The sequence below is a fragment of the Canis lupus genome, chromosome 7, assembly GCF_003254725.2.
Source record: "Canis lupus dingo isolate Sandy chromosome 7, ASM325472v2, whole genome shotgun sequence".
Lineage (NCBI taxonomy): Eukaryota > Metazoa > Chordata > Mammalia > Carnivora > Canidae > Canis > Canis lupus.
In genome coordinates this window covers 41,012,014-41,038,518 of record NC_064249.1, presented here as the reverse complement: position 1 = coordinate 41,038,518, position 26,505 = coordinate 41,012,014, and the positions used below count along the sequence as shown (strand labels likewise).

The 26,505-nt window shown below is 53.6% G+C and overlaps 3 protein-coding genes across 6 annotated transcripts; 2 read left to right on the top strand and 1 right to left on the bottom strand.

Annotated features, from left to right (window-relative positions):
• Positions 1-1,952: 1,952 nt before the first annotated feature.
• Positions 1,953-10,565, top strand: TTC24 (tetratricopeptide repeat domain 24). 2 transcript variants are annotated; one of them, XM_035719049.2, is made up of 10 exons: positions 1,953-2,326; positions 4,172-4,849; positions 5,030-5,233; positions 5,813-5,941; positions 6,072-6,184; positions 6,522-6,620; positions 7,793-7,881; positions 8,039-8,145; positions 8,733-8,829; positions 9,642-10,565. In XM_035719049.2, exons 1-10 carry the CDS (start codon positions 2,317-2,319, stop codon positions 9,721-9,723), a joined length of 1,608 nt encoding a protein of 535 aa, XP_035574942.2. In that variant the 5' UTR covers positions 1,953-2,316; the 3' UTR covers positions 9,724-10,565. The 2 variants fall into 2 exon arrangements, with proteins under 2 accessions (XP_035574942.2, XP_025286605.3); XM_025430820.3 differs by having other exon boundaries at positions 1,954-2,326; positions 4,146-4,849.
• Positions 10,566-14,126: 3,561 nt separating this feature from the next.
• Positions 14,127-16,614, top strand: NAXE (NAD(P)HX epimerase). 2 transcript variants are annotated; one of them, XM_025430819.3, is made up of 6 exons: positions 14,127-14,341; positions 14,438-14,546; positions 14,635-14,745; positions 14,821-14,934; positions 15,886-16,033; positions 16,361-16,614. In XM_025430819.3, the coding sequence occupies exons 1-6, from the start codon at positions 14,142-14,144 to the stop codon at positions 16,561-16,563; spliced, it is 885 nt and encodes a 294-aa protein (XP_025286604.3). In that variant the 5' UTR covers positions 14,127-14,141; the 3' UTR covers positions 16,564-16,614. The 2 variants fall into 2 exon arrangements, with proteins under 2 accessions (XP_025286604.3, XP_048968488.1); XM_049112531.1 differs by lacking the exon at positions 14,635-14,745.
• GPATCH4 (G-patch domain containing 4) lies at positions 15,416-24,191 on the bottom strand. Of its 2 annotated transcripts, XM_025430817.3 has the most exons (8): positions 23,384-24,191; positions 21,256-21,391; positions 20,730-20,803; positions 20,550-20,642; positions 20,390-20,476; positions 18,495-18,586; positions 18,197-18,247; positions 15,416-17,986 (listed from the first exon to the last, which is right to left on the bottom strand). In XM_025430817.3, exons 2-8 carry the CDS (start codon positions 21,332-21,334, stop codon positions 17,197-17,199), a joined length of 1,266 nt encoding a protein of 421 aa, XP_025286602.3. In that variant the 5' UTR covers positions 21,335-21,391; positions 23,384-24,191; the 3' UTR covers positions 15,416-17,196. The 2 variants fall into 2 exon arrangements, with proteins under 2 accessions (XP_025286602.3, XP_025286603.3); XM_025430818.3 differs by lacking the exon at positions 20,390-20,476.
• Positions 24,192-26,505: the final 2,314 nt, after the last annotated feature.

Sequence of the window (26,505 nt, the reverse complement as noted above, 5' to 3'; positions counted from 1 at the left end):
CACAGAAATCATCCAAACCTTCCGAGGAACAGAGGAGATGCAGGGCTGAGACAAAACTGTGGGAGTTGTGGGGTTTGTAGAGAGTGGCTCCCCTTTGCTCACCACGCAGGAAAGTAGAGGGAATCTAGACTGCTGGTGATAGAAGCCCACTCCCTGCTTTCTGGAAAGGCCATGGGCCTGAGACCTGACAAGGAACAGTTGCTAACAAGGCCCTGATGTACAGAAACCCCGACCCCAGCTAGAAAGGAAGTACATGGACGAGCTACCCCCATTTCTCCTTGGGTTAAGGGCTCCTGGGCCTGAGAGGGCCAGATGGAGAGTAAGTAGATGGCTAAGGACTCAATGGGCCTTCCCTCTCAAGTTGTAGCATCCCATACTCCCTCCAACTTGGCCTCCACCCTGGGAGAAGGGAGGGGGTGAACCAAACTGACTCACACTGTCTTCTCCATCCCAGTGCAACAGGGACTGGAAACAGGGCCTGAGGAGAGATGTACTTCTCACATGCTGGGGTTAGATACCACACACAGCAATGACATGCACTGAGTGTCTATGGTATGCTGGTACTATATTTAGCATCATCTTGTTTTATCTTCATTATAGTGATGAGGGAAATGAGGCTTAGAAATGTCACACAGCTAAACTGGTGGAGCCAAGACACAAATTCAGATAGTGTAGCTTCAAGCTTGAGTTCCCTACCACCACGTGCTACCACCACCTCCACGGCTGTGGCTAGGATGCTGCAGAGGAGAGGGCATGCAGGGAAGAAGTCTCAGAGGTAGAACGAGTAGGAATAAGCTGGAGGAGGGGAGGTCGTGGCTGCCTCCCATGTTTCTAGCTCTTGGACTAGTTGGTGGTGAACCAGTGAACACTGGGAATGGGGGATGGGCAGATAGCAGGAAACAGGAATGTCGCTTGGACAAAAGCCAAGTCTAGAGACATATGTTTAGAAATTATTGGCTGATCAGTAGTGTGAAAATCAGACGAGTGGATGGAATGTTCATGAAAGTGTATGTAAAGTAAGAAAAAAACAAAGGGCAGAGGGTTGGAAACTATTTGCATTTAAGGGGTAGACAGAGGGCCCAGCAAAGGAGACAGAGAAGGAAGTGTCAGAGGAAGAGAAAGAGCCAGGATACAGTGGATCCTGTAAGCCAAGTGAGGAGACAGTGGCAAGGATATGTCAGATAAAGTGGAAATCAAACAAGCAAATCATTCAGAAATGATCACCAAGCCATTGAGAGGTCATTGGAACCTCAGCGAGAGTCGTTTCAGTCCCTGCACCCTCCCCAAACCTTTCCCCGGAAGGGAAGCCTACCAAGTGGCCAGGGACTGAGCTGAGTGTTGGCCCTGGCCATATGGTGGTGGCATCCTGGAGGCCAGCCCGTGGGTAGGAGCTGCAGGCAGCTGAGAAAGCCTGCCTTGGACACAAGCCCCATCTGTGGCACCCAGCACTGTGCGGGCACACTAGCCAGTGCAAGGAAGCCCTGCTACTTCCTATAACTTTGTTTCTGGCAAAGGCCTCTCTACTTAAAAGAGAGCTCCCTCTCCCCCAGGGTAAAGGAGGAGATTGGCTTTCTGCTCCAGGCCACCCTGGGTGAGTTAGTACAATAGGTGCCCACTGTCCTGGGATCTGCTGTCCTCTCATTAAGCAGAACGTGGAGCTCTGCTTGGGAAGAAGATTCAGGGGCAGAAAGACTCTTCTGATCTCCAGGCTGTCCTGACCATCAACCTTTAACCCCATTCCCAAATGTGAGATGTACCACACAGGAGCACAGTGTGTAGGTATGTGCCTCTGGGCGTGTGTGTGAGAAAGGGTTCTTTCTAGGACAGTCCTTGTTACAGCTTGTGATCATAGTACGGTGGAAGGAACCCTGGGCTAATTAGCCAGGAATCAGAAAACCTGGGGTCTGATCCCAGCTCGGTGGCTGCTCTGTGACCTCAGTCAAGTCCCATTTGCTTCTGATTCCCCTCCTCCGTAGAGTGAGAGTATGGGAGAGACGATCCCTGAGGTTGTAACTAGTAACAAGCCATCATGCTGTGATTCCCTGCTCACAGTGCAGGACTTGAGGGGTGTGTGCAGGGATGAGGTGGGGAATGGTGGGGCTGGAAGGGCAATGGAATCCAGGTAACTGTGCCCCCAGCCGCCATCAGTGATTCAGCACTATGATAGGGCACCTGAGCTGTCCATCAAAAAATCCCCCTGGAGTGGAGGGCGGTACCTGACTGTCTGGTAACCCCAGGGCTTTGAGCTCAGAGCTTGGCCAGGTAACCCAAGCCAAAGGGACCATTCCAGAAATCCAGCCTCAGAGAGCAGAGAAGATGGAGGGAGGTAAGTCTTCCCGTGGCTGGGCCCCAAGGCCTGATGGGGGTAGCCAAGAATGCCCCAGGAAGGAGGGCCTTGAAGGCAGGATTCCTGGTATTCCTACTTGCAAGGGAAATTTATTTAAAAAGACAATCACCTCTGCCTGCCTCTTCTAAAAAACAGGGGGAAGGGGCAGCCCCTGTGGCGCAGCGGTTTAGCGCCGCCTGCAGCCCGGGGTATGATCCTGGAGACCCGGGATCGAGTCCCACATCGAGTCCCACATCGAGTCCCACATCGAGTCCCACATCGGGTCCCACATCGGGCTCCCTGCATGGAGCCTGCTTCTCCCTCTGCCTGTGTCTCTGCCTCTCTCTCGCTCTCTCTGAATGAATAAATAAATAAATCTTAAAAAAAAAAAAAAAAAACAGGGGGAAGGACAAAGAAAAGAGGAGGTGCTGAGAGACCAGGCCTGAGTCTGCCACCCCTTCCCCCATCTCCTGGGAGGAGAAATCAGGAAGAGGCTTTGCCTTCCTAGGGGAGAGACCCTTATAGGAAATACATACTGCTGAGGGAAGCATATTTGAGACCAGAGCAGGTGCTGGTGAGACCAGACTGGCCAGCTATGGGGAAAGAGGTCTCCTGAGATAGGGAGTGGGCAGTGAATGAAAGGCAGCATCCTCCTTCCTGAAAGCCAAATCCTTGCCAATTCAATAGCCTGCCCAGCTTAGTATCCCTAGTGCCCTGCGGGCCCCTGGTATGCAGCAGGCGCTCACCAGGTGTCTGCTGAGCCCACTTGATCTACACCTTGAGATCAGGCGCAGGAGTGCCCAGATTGTGAGCGGATGGGTGTCCATGGGAGAACAGTGTGAAGGAGGTGATGGGGGTGAGGCCCTGCATGTGCTCTGTTCACCTGTCTATTTGTTTATTCCTTCAATGAGGATTTTTTTTTTGGGGGGGGGGGTTAAATTTTTTATTTTATTTAGTTAGTTAAAAGATTTTATTTATTTTTTCATGAGAGAAGCAGAGACATAGGCAGAGGGAAAAGCAGGCTTCCTATGGGGAGCCCAATGTGGGACTCACTCCCAGGACCCCAGAATCACACCCTGAGCCAAAGGCAGACGCTCAACCTCTGAGCCACCCGGGCATCCTAATGAGGATTTTTTTTGTATCATGGTAACATACATATAACATGACTTTTACCTTGTTAAGCCATTTTTAAAAAATATTTATTCATTCATGAGAGACACACAGAGAGAGGCAGAGATATAGGCAGAGGGAGAAGCAGGCTCCCTGCATGGAGCCTGACATGAGACTTGATCCCAGGACCTCAGAATCACACGACCTGAGCCAAAGGCAGATGCTCAACCTCTGAGCCACCCAGGCACTCCTTGTTAAGCCATTTCTAAGTGCACCGCTCAGTGGCATTAGGTACATTCGCATTATTGTGCCCATCTCATTCGATGAACATTTATGGAGGACCTACTATGTGCCAGACCCTCATACTCCTCCAAATCTAGTAGAGATAGACAAGAAAGTCAGCAATTTCAGCCTGGCATGACAAGTGCTATAAAGGACACGGGTGTGAGGCATTCTGGGAGCCCAGAAAGACACAGATGGTTGAGGGAGGAAGCTCTCTGGGAGCTGTTCCTTGACCTGGTTCCCAAAAGACTGAGAATGAGTCAGAACACTGGAGTAAGGGTTGATATGGCGCCCAGCAGGATCCATGACATAGAGTCAGATGGCAGAGATCACAGCAGGGCAGGGGTAGGGCTGAATTACTCCACAGGGATCCTGCTTTGGAGGAAGCCAAGGGTGACACACTGACCCCTCTGCTCCCCACTGTTAGCATTATGTCTTTCTCCAACCCTGAAGATGTCCCCCAAGAGCCTGAACCCTCAACCTCCAAGAAGAAAAAGAAGAAGCAAAAGTGGCCACAGCAAGAGGCCAGCATCCAAGCCCTCACCAGGGCTGGCCATGGAGCCCTACTGGCTGGCCGGAACCATGAAGCCTTGACCAGCTTCCAGAGGGCCTTCATCCTGGCCTCTGAGGCCCCACAAACTCAGGACACCTCTGTTCTCCGGGCCTGTGCCTTCAACCTAGGGGCCGCCTATGTGGAGACAGGGGACCCAGCCAGAGGCCTCAAGCTGCTCCTGCGAGCCCGACCTGAAGAGAAGGCGCAGGGCAGGGGTCATGGGGACCAATGTTTCAACGTGGCTTTGGCCTACCAGACCCTGGGCAAGCTGCCCCAAGCTTTGGCCTGGTACCACAGGGCCCTGGGTCACTACCACCCATTAGGTGACCAGGGGCAGGCCCAAGCAAAAATGGGAGCCTGCTACCGGGCTCTGGGACAGCCTGCACTAGCAGCCCACTGTCTGCAGGAAGCAAGCCAGGCCTACGTCCAAGCAGGGCAGCCCCAGGATGCAGCCCTGGCATTGGGGGCTGCAGCAGCTTGTATGCTGAAGAGTGGGCAACACGGGGTGGGTGACGTAGTACAGGTGCTGGAGGAGAGCCAGAGGCTTGCTGAGAGGAGTCCTGAGCAGGGACTGCTGGGTGAGGCCCTTGGGCAGAGGAGGTGTGGGGTCTGGGGACATTCAGACCAGGAGATACAGAGAGGTGGGGTGCATACAGGGTAGGGGGCTGGAGGACCCTGGGAGAGTGGGACAGGGGGCCGTACAATACAGCTTCAGCAGCATCTGACCTGGCTATCTGTGCCCCTGGCCACACCCTCAGGGCAGCTCTATAACGACCTGGGCCTGAGCTACTCCCAGCTCCAGCTGTTCTCGCTAGCAGCTGAGGCCTTCCTGCGGGCTCTGCCCCTGTGCCGGGGGCCAGGAGAGGAGGCCATGGTGCTGACAAACCTCGGAGCAGCCCACAGCGCCCTTGGCAACTATCAGGAAGCCCGGGATGTTCACCGGAAGGCAGCTGACCTGCATGGTGGGTACCAGGGCCCGGAGCAGGGGATCCGGACTAAGAGAAGGCTCCAGCCGGGGCTCAAGGCCCAAGAGTGGACAGACCTTTAGGGACGGGCATGGGACCAGGAAGTCCCGAAGCAGGGGGTAAGGGCTGGGAATGTGGGAGATTGGGTAGGTAGGCGGGACAGGGGGTTGAGGGCTCAGAGGCTGAGGCCTGGGATTGGGGAGGCAGCAGTGGGCAGCTGGAAGAGCCCCAGCAGGAAGAGGAGGCCTGAAGTGAGGCCAGCGCCTCCTCCCACCAAATGCTTGTGTGACTTGACATTCATTGTGGCTTTCTGAGCTTCAGTTTCCACACAGGTAAGAGGAGAACTATTGACACCTGCTTTGCCTGCCTGGCAGGGTTGTTGCATGGCTCATACTAGTGAGGGGCGGGGCAGGGCAGGGAGGGACACATGCACTCAGGCCTGAAGAGAGGCTATTGAGAGTGGAGGTGTCTGTGGTACACCTGGAGGTGTGCCACGGCTGAGCACCGGGACTCCTGGGAGCCACCCCTGGTTGCAGCCAAAAACCCCTCTTATGATGGGGCCGGCTCTGTCATCAGGCTCCGTGGGGCAGCGGCAGGAGCAGGGCCGCAGCTTCGGCAGCCTGGCATTTGCACTGAGTCAGCTGGGGAACCACAGAGCAGCCAGAGACAACTACCTGCATGCCCTACAGGCTGCCCGGGATACTGGTGAGGCGTTAGCAGGTGGTGTGGCAAGGGCCCAGGCTGAGGGTCCCTGGGTGCCGATGGGGGTATGGCTGGAAGGGAGGGCTGGTGATGCAGGGACCCATGAGAGGACCTCCTGGGCTCTCTTCCCCAGGGGACACGAAGGGGCAGTGGCAGGCCTGTGAGGGGCTGGGGGCCGCAGCAGCCAGGCTGGGGCAGCACAACCAGGCCTTGTGGTACTATAAGGAAGCACTGGCCCGGAGTCAGGTAGGACCACCCACCCCAGAACCCCACTCTTCCTGCTGTGCCTCCAGGAAGCCTCCTCTGCTGACAGTCCTGCCTTCTGTCTTCTTGCCATCCTTCCACTCAGCAAACATGTATCGGGCACACCGTGGGCTAGGTCCCAGGGCACTGTTGTGAGGAGGCCTTGGTCTCTGTCCACAGTTCTGGGCTGGCAGTAGCAGGGTGCTGCAAGAGCCCGGGGGTGGGGTAGAGAGAAGACAAAGCCGCCTTCCCTCCCCCTCTCCAGTCTCTTGCTTCTCCAATCCCCAGAGGAGCTCTTAGCCCAGGCATTCCCATCCCCCATTCTCTACCCACTCTCCAGAAGGAGCCAGACTCTGTGCGGGATCGGCTGGTGGCCAAGCTGGCAGATGCCATGAGAACCCACTTGGCCCAGGCGGGGCCTGTCCCGACCTACAGCCTGGTGAGGTGACACCTGAGACGAGGAGCTGGGGGTGGGGAGAGGTGACCAGAGAAGGAGTGGTGGTAAACAGCTCACATCCGCAGAGATGCGGCACCGGAGAACCCCTGTGTGTTACTCTGCCCTGAAGCCCACAGAGGGGACACCTATATCACTTTTCCAAGGACACCGGGGAGGTGGGAAGGGGGCCGGGGGATTGTGGCACGTCTCCCAGGACTAGGCTGTGCCAGCTCCTTGCCTGAGTGGTAACTAGCCAAGCACTTGAAGCCAAGGGATGCAATCAAGGACGCTGAGCCCTAGGTCAGCCCGGGTGGTACAGCGATTTGGCTCCGCCTGCAGCCTGGGGTGTGATCCTGGAGACCCGGGATCAAGTCCCACATCGGGCTCCCTGCATGGAGCCTGCTTCTCCCTCTCCCTGTGTCTCTACCTCTCTCTGTGTGTGTCTATGAATAAATAAATAAAATCTTAATCTTAAAAAAAAAAAAAAAAGAAAAGGACGCTGAGCCCTACCTGGAGGAGGTGGAAACCCTTAAGTCCTTGGCTGCAGTTCCACAAAAGGCCACAGGGTGGGGGCAGTGCTCCAGGGAGGGTCCCCTCCCAGGCCATCCTGGGTGGGTGCTTCTTTGTGTGGGTCTCCACCTCTTCCTCTCTGGCTCCCCACAACCCTCTCTCTGTCTCCTAGCCTCTCAGCAGGTCCAATTTCTCCTCACCTTGAGATATCTCAGGGAACCAACCTCCCACCCAGGAATTTAAATTATACCTTAATATTTATTCTGTTTATTTAATGAGGTTTATGTCTTCTCTTAAAGACCAGGATACTCTATTTATAATTTGCAAGCAAAATTAAATTAGTCTAGTCCAGGCAGAAGACTGGATGGGTGGGGGGGTAGAAGAGCTGGGGTCCATCTGAAGGCGGCCACCAGCTTTCTGTGACTTTGCCACCAGAGGCCCCAGGCAGGGTGGGGTGGAGACCAGGCTCCAGCCAGGCCTGATGGTCCCAGAACCTGATTCTAATTTGAGAGTCGCTAGTGCAGATCTCTCCGTGGGTTTCTACAATTAGCTGGGTGGCACACCCAGTCTGTAACATGTCTGTCTCTGTGGGGCATGGCCTGTGGAGGGAACATATGCCCATGGATACACCCCTCACTGGTTCCTTTGCTCCCCACCATTCCCAGACTTCGGCTCCAGGGAGACCCCAGGCTCCAGGTGGGGTGGCCGGGCCCCCAGCTGGGGTGGGAAGGGGCAGAGCGGAAGTGTGGCACAGGTAAGTGGGGTGGGGCCAGAGCTCCAGCGTAGGGGAGGAGGTACACTGGAGGTGTGCAACTGCCTGGTGGGGGGGGGGGGTTGGGACCTGCAGGCACCCCACAGAGGAGGGGACCTGTCCTAGGTTCTGCTCTCCCCCCTGCTCTCTGTCCCTCCAGGTCTTGGGGTAGGTGGGAAGAAGAAGCGTACGAGGAGAGCCAGGAGGAGAGAGAAGACCAGCAGCCGGCGGATGTCCCTGTGACATCTTGGGCACAGAGACTGGAGTGTGAGTGGGAGAAGGCCATCCCCAGCTGGGCATCTTCTCTCTGAAAATGGGAGCACTTTCCCTGTCCCAGCCCCTTCGGTTCCTGGACAGCCAGGATCCCAACAGCCGCTTAGGCCCAACGACCCTCTCCCCTGCCCAGGTCATGTCTCCAGGCCCTGGCCAGTTTCCCCAAACCCTCCCACAGTCACCTCTGCCTCCTGGCTTCCGTGGCTTTCCCAGCCTCTAGAACTTTGCAATTAGAGTACCAAGTTTCATTGAAAGCCTACTCCATGCCAAGTATGGGGTGATTTTCTTGCCCTAGTTCACTGTTTACCAGCCTCTTTCCTCAAAGGCTTTGCCATCTGGGGCAGAGCTCTTGGCTACTTGATGTTGTCTAGTGTTCTCCCCAAAGCAGCAGGGAGTCCCCCAGGCTTGCTCTGAACACCTGCCCTGTACAGAGTGTAGTCTCTGGTGCTCCCTCTGAGTCAGTGACCAGTGCACCCATCCCAACACCCACCACCCTTGCTCTTCTCCCAAAGCTTTCTCTTTCCCCCATGTTCTCGGTGCAGAGAGGCCTGTGACAAATGTGCCTGTCCCTCCCCACCCAGGTCTAGGACCCAGGGCCCATCTCCCACTTGGAGGCCAACGCCCCCTCCGAATGGAGCAGCCTGGCACTCTGGTGCCCAATGGCCCCCAAGCCAACAGGTGGGTTCCTGGGGAAGCAGAGGAGGCCTGGAGATAGATAAAAGGGGTGGGGGGTTGTGGCTTCAGATGCTTTTAAGGGAACATGATCACCATTCAAACTGGGAGGAGGGGGGATCCCTGGGTGGCTCAGCAGTTTAGCGCCTGCCTTTGGCCCAGGGTGTGATCCTGGAGTCCCGGGATTGTGTCCCACATCGAGCTCCCTGCATGGAGCCTGCTTCTCCCTTTGTCTATGTCTCTGCCTCTCTCTCTTCGTGTCTCTCATGAATAAATAAATAAAATCTTAAAAAAAAAAAAAAAAAAAAACAACTAACTGGGGGCAGCCCGGGTGGCTCAGCGGCTTAAGCGCCGCCTTCAGCCCAGGGTGTGATCCTGGAGACCCGGGATCGAGTCCCGCGTCGGGCTCCCTGCATGGAGCCTGCTTCTCCCTCTGCCTGTGTGTCTCTGCTTCTCTCTCTGTGTGTCTCTCATGAATAAATAAAATCTTTAAAGAAAAAAAAAAACTGGGAGGAAGTTTGGCCCAGTGCCTGGGGGATCTGGTGCTTGGAGCCTGTTTGTCTTTAGCCTTGAGCAATCAGAACAGCACTCACCCAGTTCTAGAAGTCTGGGGTGTCCCCGGTCTCCTGTGCAGCCTGACTGGATGCCTCCCAGAGAGGGAGAATCCTGCTGACCTCAACACAGTTGAGGGTTGGGGTGAACGCTCAGGCCTCCCCCTCTTGCCCTGGGGCCCAGCACCTGACATAAGGGCCAGGGAAGCTGCCCTCTGCTCTTTCCCCAGCCAGCCCCACTGGCAAGCCCCTCTCTGCCTCCTGCAGGTCATCCAGCTGGTCCAGGGAGACCCCCAGTGGGAACCCTCAGAGGAGACCCACCGAGTCTGGCTTCTGTGCCATCATATGACCCCACTCAGCTGACCGTGAACGTGGCCTCCTTGGTACCTCCCTGACGCACAAACATTAGGGGTTTCCAGGACCAAGCCTTTTCCTGGTTGTTCAGTGCTCTAAGGGCAGGTGATGTAACATCGCCAAACAGTGGGCTCCTGTGTAGGCTGAACAGGGCCTTTGCAGTCTGGGTGCCAAGGTGTGCAGTTTGCTCCTTGTTGGGAGTTTCAGACTCAATGGGCAAAAGAAAAAGGAAAAGTGGACAGTGAATTTCCCCTTTTTTCCTTCCTGATCCAAACCTCTTGATTGCGAAGGCTCTTGTCAGCTTGGCTGTGACATAGTAGTCAGGACATTTTGCCATTGTGAACTGTCTCCTGACCTCCATCTTCTTGAAGGGGAAATGAGGATCTAATACTACAGAGGATGCATCTTAACCCACCGATGTGCTCCACTTTCTCCACTTCCTTGTGGGTGGGGGAGGCAATGCCTCAGGCCCATTGGGACCGCTGCTGTCAGTGGCCACCATGTTTTGTAAGGCATGATTATCACTCAGCACACACCACACCCTGCTCTGAGTGCTTCACGCATGTTTTCTCCTGCAGTCCTCGCAGCAGATGACCCCCTTTCACAGATGAGGCAAAGACAGCACAAAGGTTAATGACTTTCCTCCCAGGCCACACAGCTAGTGAATGGGGAAGCCGGGATTCAAACCTGCACAGTGAGCACCCTCTAGAATGCTGTGTGGTTCTGCTATCCCCTACTTACGCTAATGTTCACCAAGAGTTGATTGTGTTGGTAACAAATGTGCTTATGCCATATGTAAGTGTACTTTGTGCTTTAATTAAATATTATATAAATTGATGACCTAAGTGTGAAAACAAGCACTGTTTGTATGAAAACGAAGTTGAATCCTTAGAGGTCTTGATTAAGGTAAGTCAATTCAAAAACTACTATTGAATTAGATGTGAGCAAGACAATGATAACATCTTGGGGCAAAATAGTAAAAATCTAGATGAATTTTGCATTCAGATTGCTCCAAACATGCCATCAGTTGTTCCAGCTTAAGGAAGCAGACTGGAAATTATAGGCAATCTGTAAAGAGGTTTATGGAGGAAGGATGGGGAGCTCCAATCATGGGCCCGTCCTCAAAGAGAAGACCCTGGCCACACTTGGACAGATGGCAAATGAATGTACTTTTTTCTTTTTTTTAAGATTTTATTTATTGATTCATGAGAGACACAGAGAGAGAGAGAGGCAGAGACACAGGCAGAGGGAGAAGCAGGCTCCATGCAGGGAGCCTGACGTGGGACTCGATCCCGGGTCTCCAGAATCACGCCCTGGGCTGAAGGCGGCGCTAAACCGCTGAGCCATCTGGGCTGCTCCTACTTTTTTGTTTTAAGTTGAAATAAAATAATTCATTCCTAGTCCTGTCCGAGGGGAGGGCTTCTACGACACTGTGAACTACTTTACCTCACCATGAGATTTTGAGGATTCATTGAAATATCTGTAGAGGACCTACTGTGGGCTCAGCATGGAGCTAGCAGCTGGGGACACAACTGCTCACCTTCCTTGGAATCCTGTCAGGGGTTCAAGATGTCTTGATTTGGATGCAGGTTCACCTACTGTAACAAAGCCCAATGTAACCGTGCCTGTAAGCCGAGACAACTTTGTTCCTCTCTTATGAAAGCAGCCCCAGGGGATCCCTGGGTGGCTCAGTGGTTTACTGCCTGCCTTTGGCCCAGGGCCTGATCCTGGAAACCCAGGATCGAGTCCCACATCAGGCTCCCTGCAGGGAGCCTGCTTCTCCCTCTGCCTGTATCTCTGCCTTTCTCTCTGTGTCTCTCATGAATAAATAAATAAATGTTTTTTTTAAAAAAATATTTATTTATTATTTATGATAGACAGAGAGAGAGAGAGAGAGAGGCAGAGACACAGGAGGAGGGAGAAGCAGGCTCGATGCCAGGAGCCTGACACGGGACTTGATCCCAGGACTCCAGGATCGCGCCCTGGGCCAAAGGCAGGCGCTAAACCACTGAGCCACCCAGGGATCCCCCAATAAAATGTTTAAAAAAAAAGAAAGAAAGAAAGCAGCCCCAGCCAATGTGGTGGCTTCTTGGAGCTCAGAGCTCGGAGCTGGGAAGTATGAGGGCCGCTCTGCAGTCCTCCACACGGGATTCCCATGCCCTGGCCTAAAATGGCTGCCCGGCTGCGCCAGAGCACCTTCCTCCCAGCCAGGGGAAGAAAAAGAGGAAGTGCTGGAAAACACGTTTTCTAAAAGGCAGGACATGGCACGTCATCTTTGCTCAGACCTCATTGGTCAGCGTGTAATCACATGTATGTGCAGCTGCTGCAAGGGAGACTGGAAAGTGTAGTGTTAAACTAGGCAGCCACGTGACCAGATAAATCAGGGGTTCTGCTGCCAAAGGAAGAGAGGAGAATGGATTTTGAGGGACAAGTAGCAGCATCTGCCATGGGAATACTGCCATTTGGTCGGGCCAACCCCGTATCAACTGTCACTGGCTCTACCATTTAATAGCTATATTATCTTAGGAAATGACTTCCCTGTGCTAGTCAATTTCCTCATCTATAATGTGAGGGTGAAAACATGTCATAGGATAGGACGATTTCTATAAGCATCTGAAACTCAGCAGGGGCTCAATTCATGTGCCCTTCCTAGATTAGTTTTGAAGGCATTTCCCTGGAAGAAAACTCTAGAAGTGTGAAAGGCAGCAATGAGATGGAGTAGGTCTTTGGCTCCACTTTCCTGGAGATAGCCCTCATGTGGTTGTCTTATGCATTCTGGGGAGCACGCAGTGGGGTATATCTGTGTCACTATTTTACTCTCACATCTCTTCAGAATGAAGTCAGCAGCGACAGCACTTTAATTACATATTTCCGCACTTGGGAAGGGGGCAGTGCAGTAATGGTTTAGAGTGCAGACTCTAGATCAAGCTGCTTGGACCCTACCTCTACCACCAGCAGTTACCACTGTATCACTGGGCATGTCATTCAATATCTCTGAATCTTCGTTGTCTCATCTGTAAAATGGGAATAATGGGAATAACAGGGTTGCCACGAGGATAAGATGAACTGATTCATTTAGCACATGGTACATGTAAATATTCAAATGTCATCTCAAAAAAAGCATGCTTCACCCCGTATTTTATTTAAAGATTATTTATTTTTTTATTCGTGAGAGACACACAGAGAGAGGCAGAGACAGGAGAAGCAGGCCCCATGCAAAGAGCTCGATGTGGGACTCAATCCTCGGACTCTGGGATCAGCCCCGAGCCAAAGGCAGACGCTCAACCACTGAGCCACCCAGGCGTGCCCACCCTGTATTTTAGAAATAAGTCTTTGGGGGTTGCCTGGAAAGCTCAGTCAGAAGAGCCTACGACTCTTGCTCTTGGATCATGGGTTTGAGCCCCACCTTGGGTGTGGAGATTACTTTTATTCATTTTTTAAGATACTAAGTAATCTGGGCAGCCTGGGTGGCTCAGCGGTTTAGCGCTGCCTTCAGCCCAGGGTGTGATCCTGGAGACCCGGAATCGAGTCCCACGTGGGGCTCCCAGCATGGAGCCTGCTTCTCCCTCTGCCTGTGTCTCTGCCTCTCTCTCTCTCTGTGTGTGTCTCTCATGAATGAATGAATAAATAAAATCTAAAAAAAAAAAAAAAAAAGATTCTAAGTACTAGAACACACGACCCGGAGATGACCAGCCGCAGGCTCCTGACTGAGCCGGCCAGGCACCTCGCCACAGGTATAACCTGGATAAAGGAGGATGGGCATTCCGTCCGGTTAAGGAAATGCAGCAGCGTGCGATCCTGGCGGGCTGAGGCAGGTCGGCCCCCAAAACAGTTGGGGCGGGGGCCCTAAACGACACGTACACAGCAGTGCAGCCGGCCCCGGGGCTGAGCTATTCCCAGCTTCTGCGCTCGCTTGCTGCTTGCTGCTCGCTGCTCGCTGGCCGCACAGCCCTGCTCCGCGGCACGACGCCTCCTTCCTTCGGAGGACTCCACCTGCTCAGGGTCGGGTGCACAAACGACCCAGCGCCTGGGCACCGGCTCCGCCGCACCGAGCCCGTTCGTTTCTAACGCCCCGCTGGGATGGGGAACCCCTCCTTCCCACCACGCTGTCCCTCCGGTGAGGACCGAGTCGCGGGAGCAGCCCGGCCTAAAGCGTAAAGGAGAACGCGAGCTGCAGGGCGCTGGAGGCAGGGGTGCCGGGGTCCACGCCGCCGGAAGTCCCAGGGCCGGGCCCCGGGCCTCCCGCCCTGCCACCAGCGGCCCCTAAGGGGCCGCCCGCGACCGAGGAGCTACTATTACCAACGCGGCCCTCAGCAAAGCGCCGGGGCCCCGGGAGTGCGCGGCCCCGCGCCCGCGCGAGGGGGCGGGGCGAGCCTGCGGCCCCACCTCCAGGGGGCGTTGCCGGCGCTGCGCATGCGCCGGGCGAGCTTCATGTCCGCGCTGCGAGCGCTGCTCGGGCTCGGGCTTCTGGCAGCCGGCTCGCGCCTGAGGCGGGTCCCGGGCCGGGCCGGAGCCTGCCCTGCGGGGTCCGCGTGGTGGGAGGCGCGGCGACCACACTCGGGCGGCGGCGGGGAGCCGGCAGGCATGGCGAGCCCGGCGGTGAAGTACCTGAGGTAGGCGAGGCTCGGCGGGTTGCTCCGGGGCGGGGACTGGGCCGGGCCGCGCGCCGGGCGCCCGGGGGCGGAGACTGAGGCCGTGGGTGTCCGCAGCCAGGAGGAGGCCCAGGCGGTGGACGAGGAGCTGTTCAACGAGTACCAGTTCAGCGTGGACCAGCTGATGGAGCTGGCTGGGCTGAGCTGCGCCACAGCCATTGCTAAGGTCAGTGGCCTGGGCACGGCAAGTGGCGGGGACAGCGCGCTAGTCTGGCCCGGAGCTCTTCTAACCCCCCTCCGGCCCCCCACCCCAGGCCTACCCCCCCACGTCCATGTCCCGGAGCCCCCCCGCGGTCCTGGTCATCTGCGGACCTGGAAATAACGGAGGAGACGGCCTGGTCTGCGCTCGGCACCTCAAGCTCTTTGTGAGTATGTGGGCGGGGGCCAGGGCGGCGGGGGCTCTGGGCTCTGGGCTCCAACGACCCCCTCCTTTCCTCCAGGGCTACCAGCCAACCATTTATTATCCTAAAAGGCCGAACAAGCCACTCTTCACCGCATTGGTGACCCAGTGTCAGAAAATGGACATCCCTTTCCTCGGTGAAATGCCCCCAGAGGTAGGTGGTGCCAGCTGAGTGCCGTCTTCCAGAAACACGGCGCATGTTCTGCTCTTCCTCAAGTACTCAGGCCGAGCTCACTTGCTTACCTTCCCCTGGAGGGTGGACTCCTAGCAGGAGGACCTTTCCCTGCGAGGTCAGGTCTTGTCCTGAAAGCAGTAAACATGCTGTCCTTTTTTTTTTTTTTTTTAAGATTTTCATTTATTCACGAGAGACACAGAGAAAGGCAGAGACACAGGTAGAGGGAGAAGCAGGCTCCATGCAAGGAACCCAACGTGGGACTGGATCCCAGTCTTCAGGATCGGGCCCTGGGCTGATGGCAGCACTAAACTCCTGAGCCACCCGGGTTGCACTCATCCACTTTTCAAGGGCTGAAGTGACTGCCACATCCTAAAAACCCTTCCTGCAGGGACATGGGCTTAAGGATAGGAAAGAACTTTTTTTTTTTTTTTTTTAAGATTTATTTATTTATTTATGATAGAGAGAGAGAGAGGCAGAGACACAGGCAGAGGGAGAAGCAGGCTCCATGCCAGGAGCTGGACGTAGGACTCAATCCCGGGACTCCAGGATCGTTCCCTGGGCCACAGGCAGGCGCCAAACCGCTGCGCCACCCAGGGATCCCTAGAACTTTTTTTTTTAAGTTTAACACATTTTAGATGAAGAGACTGAGATGGTCCAGAGAAGGCAAGTGGTTTGTCCGGAGTCCCAGCCTCAGGTGGTCCTACACTATACCTTCTCAGTGGCAGGCAGGCACTGAGAACAGAAAGCGTGTCTGGACTCAGCCTAAATCAGTGACCAACTTGCATTGATGTCTAGGCCCCAGAATACCATCTGAATGAGATGAAGTGTTTATGCTTCTGCAAATAGTGCATGCAGAGGACAGCCCTTTCCTGTTGAGGATACTCTGTGCAGCACCTGGCTCTGACGTGCTTTCCCCTTTCTGCTCCACAGCCCATGCTGATTGATGAGCTGTATGAGCTGGTGGTGGATGCCATCTTTGGCTTCAGCTTCAAAGGTGATGTTCGAGAGCCGTTCCGCACCATCCTGAGTGTCCTGGATGGGCTCACTGTGCCCATTGCAAGCATCGACATTCCTTCAGGTGTTGTGTCCAAGGAAGGTGGGGGTGAGAGTGGGGATGAGGATGTGGATGCAGCCCTGCCCTGTCTTGAGATAGGCAAGGCTCAGGCCTAAGTTAAAGGTAGGTGTGTCTAGAGGGGCAGAACATTGCTTTATGGATTCCCCAAAAGGGCCAGGGAGCAGAGTTTAGGAGTGACCTTGTGTGGGTACATGGAGCTTCAAGGATGCAAGTTCTTGGGTGGCGACACAGGGCCTCCCACTCCTTCAGAACTAGGGTAGAGCAAGGTATCTTGCTCTAGATAGAGACCTATCTGGCCTTTTCCTCTCCTGAATACCACCTTCTTTTCAGGATGGGATGTGGAGAAGGGAAACTCTGGAGGGATCCAGCCAGACTTGCTCATCTCCCTGACAGCACCCAAAAAGTCTGCAACCCAATTCACTGGTCGCTACCACTATCTGGGAGGTCGTTTTGTACCACCTGCTCTAGAAAAGAAGTACCAGTTGAATTTGCCACCTTACCCTGACACTGAGTGTGTCTACCGTCTTCAGTGAGGGAAGATGAATGGGCTTCTTCCCAATAAAGACTTAGTGGCTCTCTCCAGAGCTGTGGAGTCCTGGGAACTTTCTTGGCAATAATGGTTAATGGGTGGCAGAAGTCAGAAAGCAACACTGAGATTCGGTGCCACCTCTCTGAGGGAACAAAATGGGCAAGGAAGGTGGCTGTGGCATTTGGGGGCAATGAAAATAGTAATTTCTCTGGAGGCATTCGAGGAAACTAATTTGTTGTATTCAGGATGTTCCCAGGCTGGGAACCGGAGCTGATGCTGAATTGTGTACTACAGTGCTGGGGCTGGCAGCCTGTGGGCCGGATTCTATCTTACACTTGCTGTGTTTGCAGCTGTCTTAAACAAGGATGTCCCTCCAGAGGGCATCTGCCTGCTCATCCCCACAGCCCCAGAGCACTGCATCCTACCACTGCCAGGCTCCTGAGTTTTCCATGTCAGGGTTAGAAACTGCAGACAATACCATGTCCACACCCAACTTTGAGCAGCTGGAGTTCCAGAGTTCAGCATCCTCCTTGGGAGGGCCCTCTTCACTGCAAGGGTACAGGGGACCTGTGTCGACTCAGGTCTGAGGCTTTAGCTCCTGAAAAGGAATCCGAAGAGCCCCACCTTGACCTGACCTTCAGGTTTTCTTTTTCTGTTTCTTCTTTCTTGGTGTCTGGTCAGGGCTGACTCCAGCTCTTTCCTGCCACCTCCTCTCACCTCTGTGGCTGGAGCTGGTGTGCACTATGCTCACTGCCTCCCTAGTCCTGCTGCCCTCCTCATGTCCTTCATTCCTGACTTCCTCCTCTTTCTCCTGGGGCTGCAGGCTTTTCTTCTTGATTTTCCTGCTTTTCCCATCTCGGTGTGCTTTATGTGCTGCTTTGCTGGCCCCCACAGCAGCCCCTTCCTCGTCTTCCTCTCTGTTCCAGTCTCCCTCCTCTGGCTGCCACCACCTCTCTGCCTGCCCTGTCCCTGTGCTGGCTGTGGCCTCCTGGCTGCCTGCCCCTCCATCTGAGACCCCCGAGCCCTTCCTCTTTCTTTTCCTGCAGGGCTCATCAGCTTGCTCTCTGCTCTCCCACTCTGCAGGCCGGCTCCTTTCTGCCACCTCTGCATCCACATTACCAACGGTTGCTCCCTCCCTCTCGTCTATCCCAGCTTCTTCTTGGGCTTCTTGTTGCCGTCTTTTCTTCTTCCTGCTTCTGGCCTGGCCAGCCTCTTCTGGGCACTCCTCTTCTGCACTTCTGGTGGTTGCTGTGACCGCTTTCTCCTCTTTCTGCTTCCTTTTCTTTTTCTTCTTTTTGAGAGGCTTACTCTCAGACTGCAGTTGAGGGGTCCCAGGGTCCTGGCTTTTAAGACGAGCCAGGAAGGCCTGTTCCTGGGCCTCCAACCGAGCAAGCTTAGCCTTCATCGTGATTCCATGACGAGCAGCCCTGAAACAAAAGGGGCCCAGGTCAAAGCAAGGTATGGCAAAAAGAGGCATAGTCCTCTGGATGCAGGCAACTCTGGATGGGGAGGAGCTGCCTATTCTCAGGAGCCTCAGGGATGGGCAGGAAATGCCAAGAAGGGGCACAGACCATTCTCAGGGCTGGACCTGTGATGGGCAGAAGAGAAGGAAGCCCAAGGAGCTGACCACTACTTACCTGTGTGCTGTGCGCCCCTCACAGGCTTGGAGCAGCATCTCATCAGTCAGGCTGTTGGGGGAAGATCAGGAATCAAAACCAGTTCTTGCAAAGGCCTGACCCCTCCTGCCCTCTAAAACATTCCCTCAACACTGAGTTCCCATTCAGGACCTGGCACTTTCTTGGTGCAGGGTATACAAAAATGAGTACAACACAGTTCCAGCCAAAGAAGCCCAGTCAGGCCTGAGATTTGGCCCTTTCTCTTGATATTCAAAGGCTTCTCCTTCCACATGCCCCCAGCACTGAAATGAGGTCTCACATCTTTGGAGGCTTGGGCTCCTGGTTGTCGTCATCACTGTGGCTCTCCAAGTCCTTGTCTGGCTTCTCCCCACCTGAAGTCAGTGTGGCTGTCTAAAAGGGGTGATCACAGGGGTAGATAAAGCTGATTCCAAACCACTGCCAAACCCCCTTCCCTCCCAGAACCCCCCCAGGAATTGATAGCCATAGGCACAAGTTTGCCAGCCCCCAAGACAGCTCCCTGCAGACTCACAGAGAGGTGGGCCACTGCTTACTTCCAACTTAGGAGGCGGGCTGCAGCTGCAAGGGTTGGAGGGTGCCCAGTGGGTGGGAACAAGGGATGGAGGAGTGTACCAGGTCCACCTGGTGTATTCCCTGTGCTACTGATAATTAAGATGGTGCTTCTCACCGCCCTCCCCCACACCTGCGGTGGAGTGCTTTTATTTTTTTAAAGATGTTATTTATTCATTCATTCATTCATTCATTCGAGACACAGATCGAGAAAGAGGCAGAGACACAGGCAGAGAGAGAAACAGGCTCTACGTAGGGAGTCTGATGTGGGACTCGGTCCTAGATCCTGGGATCACGCCCTGGGCGGAAGGCAGATCCTCAATCACTGAGCCATCCAAGTGTCCCTGGAGTGCTTTTATTTAAGCAGACTGAGGGATCCCTGGGTGGCGCAGTGGTTTAGCGCCTGCCTTTGGCCCAGGGCGCGATCCTGGAGACCCGGGATCGAATCCCACGTCAGGCTCCCGGTGCATGGAGCCTGCTTCTCCCTCTGCCTGTGTCTCTGCCTCTCTCTCTCTCTCTCTGTGACTATCATAAATAAATAAAAATTAAAAAAATCTTTAAAAAAAAAAAAAAAAAAAAAAAAAAAAAAAGCAGACTGAGAACCTACTATGGACCAATGGGTTGAGGATAAAGAGTGGAACACAAATGAGATAGCCCATATGGAATCTACATGTGGGGTGAAGGAAGGATGCAGAGTGTTGCCTGTGCTACAGGAGGATAACCAATCCAACTTCAGGGTCTGGGGAAGAAGTTTCAGGAACTTGGTGAGCTCTAGAGGACCATCAAAATGGGCCTCTCAAAAGGGGGAAAGGCAGCAGACTGTTGCAGGCAGTGAGTGGGAAGTGCAAAATCTTGCAGGTGAAAAGAGGTGGTACTTTCAGAAGAATCTGATTCCACCTGGCTAAAAGTATTAGAGGTCCGGAAAGGGGTGAGTGCAGGTCAAGGCCTCAGGGCCCTATGAGCCAGTCTGACACATCAGGACTGTCATCCTAGGTCAAGGATGAGCCAGAGTCCTAGTGAAATCTGTTAGCATTCTAGTCACTGGGTCAGTGAACTGACTGGGGTGGACAGTGAAAGGGTGAGGGGTCTGGCTATGAGGCTGTGAATGAAATCAGGCAGGAGAGGATGATGGCCATAAGGAGGAGGAGAAACAAGAAAAACTTGCTATATAACATAGAAGACCCACATAACAGATGATCACTGAACATTAGCTCCCTTCTATTGCTATGCTAGTAAGTAGGGGTCTGAAGCACCAGATTCTGGTCCTGTCTGCAAGCCACTTCTCCCTGCTTGTGACCACAACTGCAAAATAGAGGATGGGTCAGATAATCTCTCAGGTCCCCTCTGGATTCTAAGTCCTTTGGACTGGACATCCCCTCCCGCCCCACCACCCACCCATCACTGCCCTCAGCAGAAGGCAGGGATCCAGGAGACCCGAAGATCTAATTCTAGCAGAGGGTCTGGGCAGGCTAAGCAAGCAACAGCAAGGTTGGTCACAGGACTGACCATGTTAAGATTGTTCTCCAACAGGTAAGGATGGGTAAGGCACATGAAGCCATTGTTCAGGCCCTGGGGGAGGCCAGGGAAGGAAAAATGAGGGACTCTCTCACTCCCAGCCCCGAATACCTTCACAAACTTCTGATACAGCAAGTTGGGCTTGGGATGATTATGACGGCCTGTTTCCTTTGAAAGACGCTTTATCCGTACTCCATCCTATGGGGAGGCGTCAGTGAACGAGTGACACAGGTGTGCCCCTCACCCCCACATGCCCATGAGCACCCCATACCTGCCCAGCCTCCACAACCAAGCTGGCTGCAGTCCTGTTGAAAAGCTCATCCCACCAGTGGTCCGTGAACTCCTTGGCAGGGTCATGTCCCACCTGCCAGATAAGAATGAGCTCAAGACTTGTCCCTGCCCCATCCTGTCCTCGGGGCCTCATGTCCCATCCATGCCTTCCCAGTCTTACCCCATGAGTGTCCTGCTTCAGTGTCACCCTTAGGGCCTGGGTGATGCCGTTCTCGTTCCGGCCCAAGCCTTTGCCTGCAGGAAAGTGAGTGACTGGGTTTATTCTGCTGCCTGCCCCGAGCCCTCATAGGCATCCCATGTGCCACTCCTCGCCACACCACACACCAAGTGTGCTCCATCCCTGGCAGATGCCTTCCAGTCCCACTTTCTGGCACCTCTCCATACAGTGTCCCTGCCTTTGTCTGAGTCCAAGCCGTCTTTTCCTTCATGATTATTTCAGAAGTCATGACCCTTCCTCCCTCCCCTATCCCCCCGATCACTTTGCTCTCATGACCTACTATCAAATTTCTTCTACCCAACCATTTTCCGGAAACTTAGAAATTGTCTTCTGCAAATTGCCCTTTAAACTCGCTTTTCCTCCTCCAGGTGAATGGACTACTACGGGTAAGCCCCAGATGACGCTGTTCACCTGACCACAAGGTGGACAGGGAGTTGGGGGGATGTGGAAGGGGCCCCCCAGGGATGACCTTGTGTCCATCCATGCTTTAGCAGCTGTTCCTCAGCAAACTTCATCCCACGACTCTTGATCTCTGGGGTGGCACTCATGGTGAGAGAAGAGTCACTATCCTCAGGCCCTCACCAGAGAAGAGGCCATTATCATCCCTTTAAAAGAAAAGGAGAAAATGCCCAAATCGTCCATCCAATCCATCCTGACTGGTCTCATAAAAATTCTTTTCTGAGTGTGGGGTAGACAAAGGGAGGAGGCCTGGTCTTTGGGAGAGCTCCCTGCTGACCACAGAGATCAGCATGTTGAAAAGTCAAGTAAGACTGGTGTTACTAATAACACCCAAATTTACGGAGAGCTCACCACATGAGTGTTTAATGTTCCTAGCCCAGAAAGGGTTCCTAAACTTTGCATTCAGGAAAGTATTATCATCCGTACTTCACAAATGAGGAAACGTGACTTGCTCCAGGTCAACCAGATGGCCTGCCGGCACAGCCCTGCTCTTTGCCACGACATGGTTAACAGCTCCCTAGATTTACTGCCATGTAAAAAAAGGTGATAAGAGATTTTTAACCTGAGTTATAAGAATACTCAGCGGAGCCCCTATCTCATACCGATGCTCCAGGGCTGTCACCTCAAGTGTGGGGGCTCTGCACCTCTTCCTCACTGCTGCTCTTCACTCTTATTGGAACACCCCTTTTGAAACTGTCCATCTCACTGATCATTTCATGCATCACAGATTGATTACACATACTGTTGTATTGTCTTATTTAATCCTGATAGTCCTGTGGATAACAATTACCTTTACTTTACAAGCAAAGAAAACAAAGCCTGCGTCACATAGCTAATAAGAGATGGAGCCGGAATACAAGCCCAGGTTGCCCACCTCCAACGAGGCCTCCATCCCATCACAATTACTAGTCATCTAGGCGCTTCTCCTTTGGGAGCCCAGAATGGCATTATCCAGCTTATCACACGAGACACACAAAACTAAGACCACCACTGCTGACTTAACTCACTAAAGTTAACTTGTATTAAGGTAACTCATCACAGGGATTGCAGACCATTTTTAAGGATTAATGGCACTAGTGGAGTAACCCTAAGCCTCCCAATGTGACAATTCTTTAGGGTAAAACTTGCATTTGTGTTTAAGAAGGCCCAGTGAACATGATATTAATCAGCCACATCAGCTGAAGTCACCTCTCCTAAATATATGTATAGGCTTAAGAATGCTGCCCATTCTGGCTTGGTATTTAGAGCAGGCAAATTCAGGATGACTTATATTTCTGTTCACATTTCTACTATGAAGAACGATCACCCAAAAACCAGGTACCTTGAGAATCCCAACAAAAAGCCAAGCGAAGAAACTGCTCTATCTTACTTCTTGAATTTTAAGAAATGTAAAATTCGAACACTGGGGCCTTTTAAGGGCGCCTCAAAACTCGGCCTCCTCCCGGAAGTTATCTCTCATCCATCAGCCCCCAGATCTTCGTAATAACAACAGTGTCTAAAAGTCATTTACTCAATGCCAGCCTGCTAACCTCTTTACACAGATCGTCTGATTTCATCCTCCCAACAGTCCCCTTAGGAAATATTATTACCGACACTTAACAGAAGAAATCACAGATAAGTTTATTATTTGCCCAAAGCAAAGAGCTGGCAAGTTGCAGATCCAGGATCTCAGGCATCCCAGAACTGGTCTCTCACAGCTCTTCGCGCTGCCCGCCTTGAGGTTTACCACTGCAGTCATTCGGAACTACACGCCCCGCATCAGGGTCGGGCTTTACTCCGCAACCCCGTGCACTTAATGCAGGAGTGGAATGCGCTCAGCGGTACGACCCAGATCCGGGCGGCTTCAGCTGACTGCCCACAGTAATTGTACAGAAGCAACCAGGCCCCACGCGGTGCCCCGCGGGCCCGGGAAGGCTGCGAGCGCGTTCTCTGGAACCGTCCCCTTTCTGATCAACCTGAGTTTTCTGGAAAAGGGTCCCAGGACCACCCATCTGACAGCGCTTCCAAAGGGCCGCTACCCCGACCCTGGCCTCCCTCCTCATGCCGTAGTTCCAACGGCCAAGGACACTGTCCTGCCCCGCCTTCACTCCTGAGCCCAGGCTCCGACTGACTCCGTTCGGGGCGCAGTAGCCACTTACCGTCACCGCGGGGCCCTCTCCGCGCGAACACGTGCGTCGCCCGTTCTGTGCGCCGCCATCTTCCCGGAAGTGCCGGTCGGTCCCTCTAGGCTGCGGACACCATAGAGGCGCACGTGGACCCGGAAGTCCAGGCGTGGGGGAGGCGCTCTGTCCTCAGCGGATGTGGCGGAAGCTCGCCCGCGAACGCCAGTTTCCTGGGGTCCGGGGCGGTTCTATTTCCGGTTAGCTTGCAGCCCCCGGGATGCGAGGGAATCGTCTTGGCCAGCCCTCGGGACGCCGAGCGCAGCACTGGCTGCAACGCTGAGCTAGTCCTGGTCCCAGAGCTGGGGAAGGAAGCTCCAGGCAGCGCGCAAGGCTGCCTGGGCGGGTCGACGGGCGGCGAAGAAGCGGCCCCTCGGGGGTAGTTTGCGGGGATGGATACTCAGCCCGGGGACGGTCGTTCGGCGGTTGCAGTAGGTTCATCACCCCGTGGGGGCAGCTGCCGGGTTGGAACTGGTGCTGCGAAGATGCGGAAGACGCGCGCCCTCACTCGGGCGGACCTGCTTTGGCGGGGTCCACGGAGACGCTGCGTGGGGCTGCAGGGCCGGGGTTGAGGGCTGGAGCTAGCTAGGGCGGATCCCGGCCGTTGGGGGCCGGCTGAGGACCTTGCACTTGCCTGGTGTGAGGCTCCGCTAAGGAGTTGCACATGCCGCCTGCACACAAACTGTACCTCAGCCTCGCGCACCACCGAAGAACTAACACCTGAACACCCCCCACACACACCAGCTCCCTATCTCAGGATTTCCGGTAACGGAAGCGCATACTCCTGGAACTGCGAAAAGGAAAAGTGGCATTTCCCGGGAAAGCTTTGCCACATTACTCAGTTTGTCACATCTAATTTTTCCTGTAAAATTCACTCATTCACCAGAGAGCACAAGCAGGCTGAGCGGCAGGCAGAGGGTGAGGCAGAAGCCGACTCCCCCCCCCAAAAAACGGAGAGCTAGCCACGTGGGGATCATGACCTGAGGGTAAAGCAGACACTACCGACTGAGCCACCCAGGAGCCCCTATTTATATTTAGAGAGAGGGGAGGAGGAGAGGGAGAGAAAGAATCCCAAGCAGGCTCCATGCCCAGTGGTGCCGACCTGGGGCTCCATCTGAAGACCCTGCAATCATGACCAAATCAAAATCAAGAATCTGAGGCTTAACCGACTCAACCACCCAATGCCCCTAACTTTACTTTTAAAATACACTGCATGGGGACGCTGGTTTAAACCATGGAGCTTGCTTAGTGGAATTCTTCATGCATCTGGGATGGTGGATGCTTGGAAGGTACTCCTCAGGGTCTGGTTCAGTCTGGGAACACTGAGTGGGAGTCACATCTGAGTCCTTTTCCCACTCCACCACTAATTGTGAGACCTTGAACAAGTCACTTCTCCAGAGTACCCTTTCCCTGGTCTGTAAAATCAGAATACTGGACTTGTTCAATCATTTTTACAAACTTGACCTTATCGTGGTGTTTCAGGCTGCTGAGGGAATTCCACAGACTGGGCCCATTTCCACCATGTTCCCCTCCACCTTTTCTGTTCCCTCTGCCTATCTAATGTCACGTATCATATTGTGGTCATAGAAGAGGTTTGAAAGCTCCAGAATGAGGCAACCTCGGGGGCCCCTTCCAGTTCACAGTTTCTGTTTAGCACTCTTTACAGGCCACCCACAAACCTAGTAGCCACAATTCTCTGACTCAAGGTTCCTGGTCTGGCCTAGAGTCATGAGCTCCTTGTTCTGCCTGATTCTCTAATTCAAGAAGCATTTATTAAAGGACTTCTTGGCCAGCCCTGGTGGCGCAGCGGTTTAGTGCTGCCTGCAGCCCAGGGTGTGATCCTGGAGATCCGGGATCGAGTCCCACATCAGGCTTTCTGCATGGAGCCTGCTTCTCCTGCCTGTGTCTCTGCCTCTCTCTCGCTCTCTCTGAATAAATAAATAAATCTTTAAAAAAAAAAAAAAGGACTTCTTACAGCAAGGGCTGGAGGTATAAAAATGTCCAACCCTTGTCTTGTTGGGCCTCACAATCTAGTGGGGATGTAACTAGTTACAGGCATTTATATCACTGGGAGCTCTGGGATGGTTAGGACACAGTGCTGGTGAGAAGCATCTGCCCCAGTGCAGGGCCTCTGGAAGGAGCCTTCTGAAGGAGCCTCCCTTGAGGCTGCAGGCCCGGCCCTGAGAATTGTGCGGACCAAAAGAGAAATGGGCTTCTAAGAGTTCCAAGTTTCATGGGTCTCACACCAACCCACAAGAGTGGAAACAAAGCATTATGACAGAACAAGCATACATGCTTGTTCACATACAAGCATATATGATCTGATGTGCAGACAGCGAGATGCATAGAAATATGTATTACAGGGGGATCCCTGGGTTGCTCAGCAGTTTGGCGCCTGCCTTTGGCCCAGGGAGTGATCCTGGAGTCCCGGGATCGAGTCCCCACATCGGCCTCTGTTCATGGAGCCTGCTTCTCCCTCTGCCTGTGTCTCTGCCTCTCTCTCTCTGTGTCTCTCATGAATAAATAAAATCTTTTAAAAAAAGAAATATGTGTTACAGTAATATTTTAAAATGGAAAAATTGAAAAGAACCAAAATCTTCCAAAACAGGAGAATGGCTAAATAAATTAGTGCAACAGTACAATGAACTAATTAGCCTTAAAAAACTATGTTGAAAGGGCAGCCCTGGTGGCGCAGCGGTTTAGCGCCGCCTGCAGCCCAGGGCGTGATCCTGGAGACCCTGGATCCAGTCCCACGTTGGGCTGTCTGCATGGAGCCTGCTTCTCCCTCTGCCTGTGTCTCTGCCTCTCTCTCTCTCTGTGTCTCTATGAATAAATAAATAAAATCTTCAAAAAACAAAAACTATGTTGAAGAAGGATTCTTGGAATGCCTGGGTGGCTCAGCAGTTGAGCGTCTGCCTTCGGCTCAGGCGTGATCCCAGAGTCCTAGGATCGAGTCCCATATTGGGCTCCTTGCATGGAGCTCTGCTTCTCCTGTCTCTGCCTCTCTCTCTGCCTCTCTCTGTGTCTCTCATGAGTAAGTAAATAAAATCTTAAAAAAAAAAAAAGGATTCTTAACTTGGGGAAACCATTTATGATACAAT